This window comes from Scyliorhinus torazame, chromosome 8 (genome assembly GCF_047496885.1).
Source record: "Scyliorhinus torazame isolate Kashiwa2021f chromosome 8, sScyTor2.1, whole genome shotgun sequence".
Lineage (NCBI taxonomy): Eukaryota > Metazoa > Chordata > Chondrichthyes > Carcharhiniformes > Scyliorhinidae > Scyliorhinus > Scyliorhinus torazame.
In genome coordinates this window covers 187486611-187499258 of record NC_092714.1, presented here as the reverse complement: position 1 = coordinate 187499258, position 12648 = coordinate 187486611, and the positions used below count along the sequence as shown (strand labels likewise).

Sequence of the window (12648 nt, the reverse complement as noted above, 5' to 3'; positions counted from 1 at the left end):
AGCCTCAGTACTCAACACCGACAACTGCCAATCTCCAGACGCAATTCTGCATCTCATCCGCTTCATTCTGGATCACAGTGTCTTCACCTTCGACAACAAGTTCTTCATCCAGACGCACGGAACAGCCATGGGGACCAAATTCGCACCCCAATACGCCAACATCTTCATGCACAAGTTTGAACAAGACCTCCTCACTGCAGAGGACCTTCAACCGACGTTATACACCAGATACATCAATGACATTCTTTTCCTTTGGACCCACGGCAAAGAATCACTGAAACGACTACACGATGACATCAAGTTCCATCCAACCATCAGACTCACCATGGACTACTCTCCAAAATCAGTTGCATTCTTGGACACACTCGTCTCCATCAAGGACGGTCACCTCAGCACTTCGCTTTACCGCAAGCCCACGGATAACCTCACACTGCTCCACTTCTCCAGCTTCCACCTTAAACACATTAAAGAAGCCATCCCCTATGGACAAGCTCTCCGTATACACAGGATCTGCTCAGACGAGGAGGAACGTAACAGACATCTACAGACGTTGAAAGATGCCCTTGTACGAACGGGATATGGCGCTCGACTCATCGATCGACAGTTCCAACGCGCCACAGCAAAAAACCGCACCGACTTCCTCAGCAGACAAACACAGGACACAACCAACAGAATACCCTTCGTCGTCCAGTACTTTCCCGGAGTGGAGAAACGACGGCATCTTCTTCACAGCCTTCAACACGTCATCGATGAAGATGAACATCTTGCCAAGGTCATCCCCACACCCCTACTACTTGCCTTCAAACAACCGCGCAACCTCAACCAACCATTGTTTGCAGCAAACTACCCAGTCTTCAGAACAGTGACCACGACACCACACAACCCTGCCATGGCAATCTCTGCAAGACGTGCCAGATCATTGACATGGATACCACCATTACACGTGAGAACACCACCCACCAGGTACGCGGTACATACTCGTGCGACTCGGCCAACATTGTCTACCTCATACACTGCAGGAAAGGATGTCCCGAAGCGTGGTACATTGGCGAGACCATGCAGACGCTGCGACAACGAATGAACGGACATAGCGCGACAATCTCCAGGCAGGAATGTTCCCTTCCAGTCGGGGAACACTTCAGCAGTCAAGGGCATTCAGCCTCTGATGTCCGGGTAAGCGTTCTCCAAGGCGGCCTTCAGGACGCGCGACAACGCAGAATCGCTGAGCAGAAACCTACAGCCAAGTTCCGCACACATGAGTGCGGCCTCAACCGGGACCTGGGATTCATGTCACATTACATTCATCCCCCACCATCTGGCCTGCGAAATCCTACCAACTGTCCTGGCTTGACACAATTCACACCTCTTTAACCTGGGATTACCCCTATCTCTGACTCTGTAAAGATTTAATCACCTGCTAATGCTTGCATTCAAAGCATTGTCTGGCATCTTTGAATTTGTCGATATATATGTTTCTGGAACATACCTCTTCATTCACCTGAGGAAGGAGCAGCGCTCTGAAAGCTAGTGATTTGAAACAAACCTGTTGGACTTTAACCTGGTGTTGGAAGACTTCCTTCTAAGAGTTACAGTCCAGTTTGAATAAGTGCAAGCCACAGATGCTGCTCGCCCCTGTATTGAGCATTCAACCAGCCAGAAGTATAGGTCGCGCAGCTCAATGCAACAATAATGAAAATAAGGGCACAGCACAAAGTTTAAATGCTACCTGTCTCATTAGGAGCAGGCAAAGGCGACTTGCAAATCAAAACTGTGCACTCTGGCTCTGTAAGCATCCTTTATCCCTGCACTATATTCAAAGGCCTGTAATAACAGCCCCAATCACACCATTGCATTTATTCATTTTGATGAGGATAATATTATGATCCCAGGCCAGATCCCAACAGTGGCTAAGATACTGGACAGAAACTCTAATATTTTATTTTAATTTTGTAAGACTGTGAGGAAAGGATATTTCACTCCATGAGTGATTACACAAAGAAATAGGGATACGGTATATTCAAACAAACTTTATTGCTGACACAGTGTTAAAATCTTTAACATCACACCAGAAAATAACCTTCAATTAGCCCTTAAATAATACTTCTCAATACAGTGAATACAAAACCCTTAATTGCTATCTTTATTCCCACTTAAACAAGGGGGAAAAAAATCTCAGCTCTCAATCCACTGTAATTACTGATGGCACTCAGGAATACTTGCTTTACAGAGATGTTCTTTGAGAAAGAGAGTTATTTTGACACTGCTTTAAAGAAAAGCTCTGACTCCTATCAGACCCATGTAGAAACTCTCTGGCTGTATTTCTTCAGGATATGCTTCTCAGCTTGTTTCAGCTCACCTTTGTTCTCAGACAAGTCTGCACTGCTTTAAAGACTGTTAATCTCTTTTTACTGAACTGCAGTGAGAGCAAACTGCTTCACTTCTGGACACAGCTTCATTCAGATCATAACTGACCCAAAAAATTCCTGATGCCTTAGATCCACCCAGCAGTGACATAATCTTACCAAGCTGAAATCTAATTAACTCCACAGGGAATTCCCTTACTCAAAACATATTCCATTATCTCAATCTTTTTTCGATGGTTTAATTCCACCCCTGGCTCCCAACTTTTCAAACTAGGATTTATTTTAAAGCATGACAGTAGCATTCAAACACACTATAACCCAGGTTTTTAACCCTTGCTGCACCAAATACCTATAAACAATATATCTAAAATCCCTACATAATGTATTCATTCAAACAGACTCTCTGGGCAGAGATAAAAAAATGATCTGTGAATGTGAGAATTATAAACTAAATAGAAAATATAGGTTAATGCATTGGGTGGAACATTGGTTAGAACTGACATTCTAAAGCCCAGATTTCAGATGTTAGTGCCTCTGTAAGATTAAGTTCTGTGGAATGTGACCGTCCTATCATTGAAAACTTCTTGTGCATTCTTTGCATAATGAATAAAGTGACTTTTTATGTTTCTTTGTCCTCAGGTTTTTCTTGATGTGCTACATGTTTGTAAACCTGGCCTGTGCTCTACAGACACTACTCCGAACCCCCAACTGGAGACCCAGATTCAAATATTACCACTGGTATTTCACATTTTCCTGAAATGGTCTCAACTCTACTATATTTTTGTCCTTGTCATTTTTGTGTCATCCTGACAAAGCACTTAAACATACACACTTGAATAAAGCAGAGTGTGTCACATAAATGATTGCAGATGTCTCAGTGTATGTCACATAGAGGATACCTGATTGCCGGCTGTGCATTATATAGATAACAAGTACTCCAGAGTGGGGTAGATTTTTTTCTACAGGAGATAGCAGGTAACTTAGAATGTGTTACACTGAGGATAGCAGATATCTGGCAGTATCATCAAAAGGTTCTGATGATGTTACTATAAACTATTAGCATGAAACATAAGCAAAGTGCAGATATCATCTGACCCCAGGGTCTCTTCCTCCTCCCTCCCCAACAAATATATCATGCATTTACATTTTATCCTTTAAGACACACAAATAATTCAAAGACTTCACAAGTTTTTAATAAGCTGATAAGATTTAAAAGTGCAGGTGATAGTTCTTCCACATAAATCATTTGTATATAGAATAGGTGATGTAAAGCGAAGTGACAAATTTAACATCAAATGTTCATGTTTTACTTACCATAACATCAAAATCTCATAATTAACATACATTGTATTGACCTTTCTAACATTAATAAACTGGACGGACAAGTTCATCACATTGTTGGTACAGTATCTTAATTTAAACGCTTCTGATCTTGTACAAGGTCCATAGTGGATAGTCAATTCAATGCATTCCTGTTACTCTTAGTTCCCTGCTATGTCCCAGTGGTTCAATACATGGTTTAGCACCATGATACACAGACCGCAGTCACATATTTTACTTAGTTAAAATAGCCGTGCATCCGTTCATACCTCACTTTAAGGAATTAGCCTCAGTCAGCAGCTAAAAGAAGGGGGGAGTTGATTAATTGTTTTCAGGTTGAGGGAGAAACTGTTAAATATTAGCTAAATATGTGTAATATAAATTATGTAACAAATTTTGAAAAAGCTAATAAGAATATTTATTGAAAAAAACAAAATGACAGTTCAGAAACGACAATTTGCTTTAGCATCTCTGAGGGGGATATCGAATTTAAATTATGGTAATAAACCATAGACTGATGATAGAACGTTTCTTTCTGAGTCAGGAAGTTATGACACTAGGCTGACACATCAATGCAGTCCTGAGGGTGTATTGCACTTCAGAGATATTTGGTCAAAGAATAAACTGTGACCCATCTGCCCTATCAGATGGACATAAAAGATCCCATGCCACTACTATGAGGAAGTACAGGTGAGCTATCGCCAGTACTCTGGCCAATATTTATCCCTCAGCATATATCACAGAAGAGCCTGGTCCTTTTATTGCTGTTTGTGCACCCTTGCTGTACACAAATCAGCTGTCAGGATTCTTACATTTGCACGGTTGCTGCACTTCAAACAGTACACAATTGGCTTTAAAGTGTTTTGTAACATCCTGACACTGTGGAAGGCTGCAGTTTTTTGGGCCGGTCACCACAGATGCAAATCCAGTAATGGTCGGTAACACTTGCGAGAAGCCAAAAACTCAGAACACAATGTTCCAAGGCCCTCCCCACTGACCTAATCAGGTTCGCGCCCAGTGAGGGTGCGCACCTGATTGTCATATATTTAAATTCACTTCAATATGCTTAAACCGCTGAAAGCTATTTCTTCCGGGAACAACAGATGTTCACCCCCTCCGCTAGTGTGATGTCATGGCGGGAATCACTACTGGTTTCCAAAGATGGAAACCAGTTGTGATGACCACACCAGGCCTCAGAGGTGCATAGAGCCCCAGGTGGTGAGGTGTATGGTTGAGCAGTGCCTTGGCATCAACCTGGCAGTCACTGCTAGGTTGGCACTGCCAGTCTGGCACTGCTGGGGACAGGGACCAGAGGCATGGCCCCTCCATTATATGGTGGGAGGGAGGGGCAGCAATGGGGAGTGGGGGCAGACACTGAAGCCTTGATGCCGGCAAAGATGGGGGAGGGGTGGGCACTGAAGCCCCAATGCCGGCCCAGATGAGGGGGCAGCAGGCGGAATAAAGCCACAATGCCAACAAAGATGACCGGGAGGGGGAATAAATCCCTGATTAGGGCGATGATGGGGGGGCTGGAGGAATGAATCTTGCCGCCAGTGACAGTGAGGCTTGCTGGCATCTTTAGGCCCTGCTACTCAAGAGTGATGCCGCAAAACAAGTTCCCCTGCTTTTTCTTGACAAAAGGCGCAATCTAACAGCCTCGTCATACCAAACTCGCAGCGCAATGAGGCTAGTTAATCGTGTGAGAGGCCTCTAGCGAGATTTACGCTGCTCATTACAGGTCACGAGATCTAACGGGTGGGATCCAGATTTGCATATTTAAGTGTGCAATTAAGTCACTTAAATATGTTTTCGCCGTACTTACCCAAGGTGTGGGATCTAACGGCCTCGCCTCTGAGACCTCGAGCAGTCGCCATTTAGCACTGGTTTCCACAAATGTGGGCCAGCCATACTGGCTCTTGGGAAGGGGTCTCCCAGGCGATTGGGGGCTCCCATGTGGTTGGGCTCTGAGTAGGGTGGTAGCCTGGCATTCCAAATGCCACCCTGGAATTGCCAGCCTGGCACTCTGGCAGTGCCACCTGGATGCCACATCAACAGTACCAGGTGTGATGATATGCACAAAGCAATTCTGTACATAATATTACACACAACCTCTGACTAGCTGGTGGCAGTGTGGCAGTGCATGTCTACCATGCGGCTCTACGCCTCGAGGCAGTTGGGAGTAAGTTGTGTTGATGGATAGACGTATTTTGCAGTAGCTCTACAATAATTAGTTCGTTTTAGTGGTTTGTTAGTTATTTAGTCCAGTTATCTTTACCATGCAATTGTTTCATGATAAATTATTTAAACTAGATGTTCTGTAGTGCATCATTCGTATCGGCCAGTGTGCACCAGGGTATACAGGTGGTACTGCCAGGGTGCCAGGCTGGCAGTACCAAGATGCTCTGGTGGCATCTTGCCCGTACCAGAGATTGGACCTGGGCGTGCCCTCCCCTTATGAGGTGAGATGCGGGGGCTTAAGGGCCCTGTAATTGGTAAGTCGGGGTGTTGGGGATTTCCATAGGCTGTGGTGGGGGACCCAGAGATTGGGGCACCATTTGTAAATGGTGCACTGATCTCTTCCTGCACTGACAAGCTAAGCTCGTTAGTGCAAAAAATGAGCCGAAACACAGCCTCGGCGGGTCATTCCTTGCCGAGGCCAAAATGAAGCAGAGTCCTGTTAAATAGCAGGGTTGTTCTCGGCGCTACAAGCATCCAAAGTGTCTGAAGATCATTGGAGTAAACCTGGCTTTTTCTCTGGGGGAAACACGCCAACTTTCAGTCAGAATCCAACACTTTAGGTGTGTTCTTCCATCTGTGGTGTGCCCGAAAGGCAGCGCGGCGCGTCCGGTAGTTGCTGGGAGATTCCTATTGTGGGATCTGCCTGTTCGCCACGTCTCCTGAGATCTAACACGAGACTCCGCGATCTGAATCCCACCTATTGTGGGCGGGATCACTATTTTCCAAATCACCATATTAGATTGAGACAGTGAGTCTCACTCTAACGTGCTCTGCCATGATCTACCCGAGGTGTGGGATCTAACCCCCTCTTGGAGATCTCGGGTGAGCGCCGTTCAGTGCTGGTCTCCACAAATGGGGACCAGACAGATTGGAACTTGTGTTGTCTACCAGGGGATCGGAGGCCCCCGGGTACTTGCCCCCTGGGCAAGCTGGCACCCTGGCACTGCTGGTGACACCTGGGCAGTGCCAGGGTGCCAGGCTGGCATTTTTCCCGTGCTTGGAATCAGGTCTGTGGGGTGCTCTGTGCATGTGCGGGGGGGGGACAGATGAGTTGAAGTTTTGAGGGGGTTTGGGTCATGTCGGGGAGAGGGGGGAGTCGAGAGGAGAGCTCCACAGTGCAGGAAACAGGACTAAGTGCAGCCTCATCAGATTGTTCGCCACTGAGGCCCCGAATATAACCAGAGTCCCAGTAGAAAGCATGGTGTTTGTCTGCTCTGCGAGCACCAGGAAACACCCAGCTAAACGCACTCGTTATGGGACTCGATTCCCATTCGGTTAGATAGTGCCCTTTATCATTTTTGCCAAAAATTCTGCCCTATATAAATGTATGTTCTTCTTCCTTTCCTTCTTTTGTATTGTTAGTCATCAACCCCTGCTGGAAAATATTTGGGTGGATGTCGAGTTCAGACAGACTAAGATTTCACTTCAAATAATCTATTAATGTGCGTTGTCAAGATACACATATAAAGAATGGACATCTAGAGAAGATACCAGTGTCAGTTAAATTAAACCTCTGGAAAGAGTCAATGATAGCATGAGAGGACAGATAAAACCATTAAAAAATATACACACTTTACTATACATCCATGCACCCATTCAAAGTGTAGCTATTGGCATAGATTCAAGCCGCTAAAAAAATGTTTTTGAAGAAAGAATAAAATTTGCAAATCACGTTTGCTCAACCTTAAAGGTCAATGAGACCTCAACTGGGTTGCCACTTCCTATTATATGCGATCTGTTATCTGTTCAGCTGAGCAATGCCACTGATGCATGAAGTTCATTCAGATTGTTAATGGACAACTTCACTAAGCCTTTTTAAGAATTTTCTTCTGGATGAGCTAGGTGAAGGCAAAGGAAAATAACTGATGGGCCCCGGCCTTAATGAGCCATCCTTTCTTGTTCATTGTCACACATATTCTGAACTCTCTCCAACACCGACAGCTCTGTAGTGTAAATAACCTGCACCAGTGTTATTACAGACATCAAAACCCTCCTCAGGAAGTAGGTCCATTGGTAACTCTGACCACGAAATGCCGATAACAGAAAAGTGAAATATCTGGCACAGTGGCACTGTCATTAGATCCACTGTCTTTACAATTCAAAATAAAACAAGCCCTCTGCATGTCCATACAGGATACTTTTGCTGTTGATAACTTGTAGAGGATACTCCATGCTTGCCCCCGTTCTGTCGGCAAACTGAGTGCTAATCAGAAGAGTAAGATATCAAATACATGTCCTCTATCCATTCACAGCGCTTCCATTTTTGCAGAATGCAAACTTGAGTCCAAACGAGCAAAGAGAGAGTCTGCACTGCTATAATGCTTTTCACAACCTCAAAATGTGCCAAAGCATTTTCTTTTTTTAAAAATTATTTTTATTCAGATTTTTATCAAAACATAATTTTTGCATAACCATTAACAGCATTTAACTAAACAAGGTGAACGTTAACATTATATACAGAAAAAAGAACAAGAATACATAACATTTTCCCCCCTCCCCGGGTTGCTGCTGCTGACATTTTAGTGCTCTCCGAGGAAGTCGAGGGACGGCTGCCACCACCGAGAGAACCCCGTCATGGACCCTCTCAAGGCAAACTTTATTTTCTCGAGACTGAGAAACTCAGCCATGTCACCAATCCAGGTCTCCACACACGGGGGTTTCGAGTCCCTCCACATTAAAAGGATCCGTCTCCGGGCTACCAGGGAGGCAAAGGCCAAAACCTCGGCCTCTTTCGCTTCCTGAACTCCCAGATCATCTGACACACCAAAGATCGCTATCTCTGGACTCAGCACCACCCGCGCGTCTAGGATTTGGACATTGCCTTAGCGAATCCCTGCCAGAATCCTTTAAGAGCCGGGCATGCCCAGGACATATGGACATAGTTCGCTAGGCTTCCCGTACACCTCGCACATCTATCATCAACCCCAAAAAACTTGCTCATTCACGTTGCCGTCATGTGTGCCCGGTGGACCACCTTAAACTGGATTAAGCTAAGCTTGGTACATGATGAGGAGGAATTAACCCCGTTTAGGGCATGCGCCCACAGGCCCGCATCCAGCTCCCCGCCTAGCTCCTCCTCCCACTTGCCCTTAAGTTCCCCCACTGGGGTTTCCTCCGCCTCCTGTAGTTCTTGGTGGATGTCCGACACCTTCCCCTCCCCTACCCAGGTTCCGGAGATCACCCTATCTTGTATCCTGCGTGGGGGTAGCAACAGAAATGTCACCACCTGTTTTTTAAGAAAGGCACATACCTAAAGGTATCTGAAGGCATTTCCAGGGGGCAAATTGAATTTCTCCTCCAGCGCTTTCAAGCTGGGAAAAGTCCCATCTATGAACAGGCCCCCCTTCCTTTTAATACCTGCCTATGCCAGCATTGAAACCCTCCGTCTATCTTGCCCGGGACAAATCTGTGATTGTTGCGTATCGGGGTCCAAAGTGAGGCTCCCTCCATCCCCCTGTATCTTCTCCACTGACCCCAGATCCTTAATGCCGTTGCCACCACCGGACTTAAGCAGTAGCCCGCCGGCGAGAATGGCAGAGGTGCCGTTACAAGTGCCCCTAAGCTGATGCCTTTGCATGAGGACGCCTCTAACCACTCCCACGTCAACCCCTCCCCCAATAGTAGCCGCCCAATAGTAGCTGCAAATATTCGGCAGCGCCAGCCCCCCCACCGACTGCGCTCTAGATACAGTCTATTTACTCACAGGGCCTTATTTGCCCATACTAATCCCGAGATTATGGATGAAGATGGGAAGGCACTGGATGACAAACAAAAATCTGGGGAGGACCATCACCTTTCCGGTCTGCACCCTCCCCGCTAGAGAAAGCGGGAGAATGTCCCACCTTTTAAAGTCCCCCTCCATCTGCTCTACCAGCCGTGATAAGTTAAGCTTGTGGAGGACATCCCAGTTCTGAGCCACCTGTATACCTAGGTACCGAAAGCTCTTCTCCACCATCTTAATCGGAAGCTCACCCAGTCTCTTCTCCTGCCCTTTAGCTTGGATCACGGACATCTCGCTTTTCTTCTCATTTAATTTGTACCCCGAAAAATTGCTGAAGTCCCTCAAAATCTGCATGACCTCCCCCATCCCCTCTAGTAGGTCCAAAATATGCAGGAGCAGATCATCCGCATAGAGCGAGACCCGATGCTCCTCCCCCACCCCCGAACCAACCTCTGCCAGTTCTTTGAAGCCCGCAGCGCTATGGCCAATGGCTCTATTGCAAGGGCGAGTAATAACGGGGAGAGGGGGCACCCCTGTCTCATCCCTCGATGGAGTCTAAAGTATTCTGACCTCACCCTATTTGTGCATACACTTTCTACGGGGGCCTGATAAAGTAGTTGGACCCACTCTATGAATCCCTCACCGAATCCAAACCTTCTTGGTGTTTCCCACAGGTACTCCCATTCCACCCGGTCAAAGGCTTTCTCTGCATCCATCGCAGCCACTACTTCTGCCTCCTCTCCTTCTGAGGGCATCATAATAATGTTTAGGAGCCTCCGTACATTGGAGGTCAGTTGCCTGCCCTTAACGAAGCCTGTCTGATCCTCCCCTATCACCCCTGGGACACAGTCCTCAATTCTAGCGGCCAAAATCTTGGCCAGCAATTTGGCGCCCATGTTCAAAAGCGATATCGATCCAAAGGACCCACATTGTAGCGGATCTTTCTCCCCTTTGAGAATGAGTGAAATTGAAGCCTGTGAAATTGTTGGGGGGAGGGTCCCTCTTTCTTTAGCCTCGTTAAAGGCCCTTAGCAGGAGTGGACTCAACAGTTCCGAAAATTTCTTGTAGAATTCTACAGGATAGCCATCCGGCCCCGGGGCCTTGCCTGACTGCATGCTCCCTAGGCCCTTAACAATCTCCTCCAACTCTATCGGGGCCCCCAGTCCCTCCACCAGATCTTCTTCCACCTTTGGAAACCTCAATTGGTCCATGAATTGCTTCATCCCTTCCCTTCCCCTCCCGCCGGGGGTTCTGACTCGAACAGTTTACCATAAAACCCCCTAAAGACTTTGTTCACCCCCTCTGGGTCCAAGACCGTGTTACCATCCTTATCCCGAACTTCCCCAATTTCCCTGGCCGCCTCCCTCCTACGAAGTTGGTGCCCAGCATTCTATACTCGCTTTCTCCCCATATTCATAGACTGCCCCTTTTACCTTCCTCAGCTGTGCTACCACTTTCCCTGTGGTCAGCAGATCAAACTCCACCTGCAGTCTCCGGTGATCTTTCAGTAGCCCCGTCTCGGGGGTCTCCACGTAATTCCTGTCTACTCTGAGTATCTCCTCAACTAGCCTCTCTCTCTCCACTCTTTCTTTCTTCTCCCTATGGGATCGGATAGAGATTAACTCCCCTCTAATAACTGCCATCAGAGCCTCCCAAACCGTAGTCGCCATTACCTTCCAAGTAGTTTTGAATGTTCTTCTTTATCTGCCCATAAATCTCATCATCAGCTAGCAGTCCCACATCGAGCCTCCTTAGTGGGCCATAGTTCCCTCTCTCTTCACCAAGTCGCAACTCCACCCAGTGCGGAGCATGATCAGAGACTGCAATGGCCGAGTATTCTGTCCCCTCCACCCTTGGAATTATCGCCCTGCTCACAACAAGAAAATCTATACGAGAATAAACTTTGTGGACGTGGGAGAAAAAAGAGAACTCCTACGCCCTTCGCTGAGCGAACCTCCATGGGTCTACACCCCCCACCTGTTCCATAAAACCCCTCAGTTCCTTAGCCTCTGCTGGTCGCTTTCCTGACCTGGACTTTGACCGGTCCAATACAGGGTCAATGACTGTGTTTAAGTCACCATGATCAAATTGTGTGAGTCTAAGTCCGGAATTTTACCCAGCATGCATCTCATGAATTCCACGTCATCCCAGTTCGGGGCGTAGACGTTCACTAGCACCACCCGGGTCCCCTGCAGCTTCCCACTAACCATTATGTATCTGCCCCCTTTATCAGCCACAATACTCCCTGCCTCGAATGCCACCCGTTTACTGACCAGAATTGCTACCCCTCTGGTCTTTGAATCCAGCCCCAAATGGAACACCTGGCCCACCCACCCCTTTCTCAATCTTGTTTGATCTGCGAGTTTTAGGTGCGGCTCCTGTAGCATGGCTACGTCTGCCTTTAACCCCTTTAGGTGCGAGAACACGCGAGCCCTCTTGAGTGCCAAAGCATTTTCAGCTAGTGAAAATTTTTAGTTTAGACGGGCAGCATGGTCGGCACAGGCTTGGAGGGCCAAAGGGCCTGTTCCTGTGCTGTACTTTTCTTTGTTCTTTGTTCTTTGAAGTTCAACTGGCAAAAATAATGCAAATGCTATTCTGCAATTAATAACAAAAAGAAATGGCTGACCTGATAACAAATAATAAGCTTTAATGAAAAATATATGCTTGTGTCTGTGGTATTACATTTATACACTAGTGACCAGCTTTCACATTTTAACAGGACGATGTCATTCCTGGGAATGAGCCTGTGCCTGGCCCTGATGTTTATTTGCTCCTGGTACTATGCAATAGTGGCCATGGTAATTGCTGGACTTATCTACAAATACATTGAGTTCAATGGGTAAGTCTCTGCCTTTATTTTGTACAAGTTGTTGCAAAATGAAACTCTGGGTGGTAACCTATAAAAATACTCTCCTCATATCCCTGAGTCCCCACCTGCCTATGGCTTGCCAATGTTTCAACCTTCTCCTTGCAAATTTTATTGCTGACCTGAACAGTATTGGCTCT

General features: G+C 46.6%; 1 protein-coding gene across 2 annotated transcripts in view; it reads left to right on the top strand.

Moving 5' to 3' along the window:
- The window catches only part of LOC140428305 (solute carrier family 12 member 5-like), a 1013162-nt gene that overhangs the window by 901944 nt on the left and 98570 nt on the right, over positions 1-12648 (top strand). For both annotated transcript variants that reach the window (XM_072514639.1, XM_072514638.1), the window contains exons 14-15: positions 3003-3101; positions 12362-12481. In XM_072514639.1, the coding sequence (XP_072370740.1) occupies positions 3003-3101; positions 12362-12481 (219 nt within the window). The remainder of the gene's footprint in view (positions 1-3002; positions 3102-12361; positions 12482-12648) is intronic.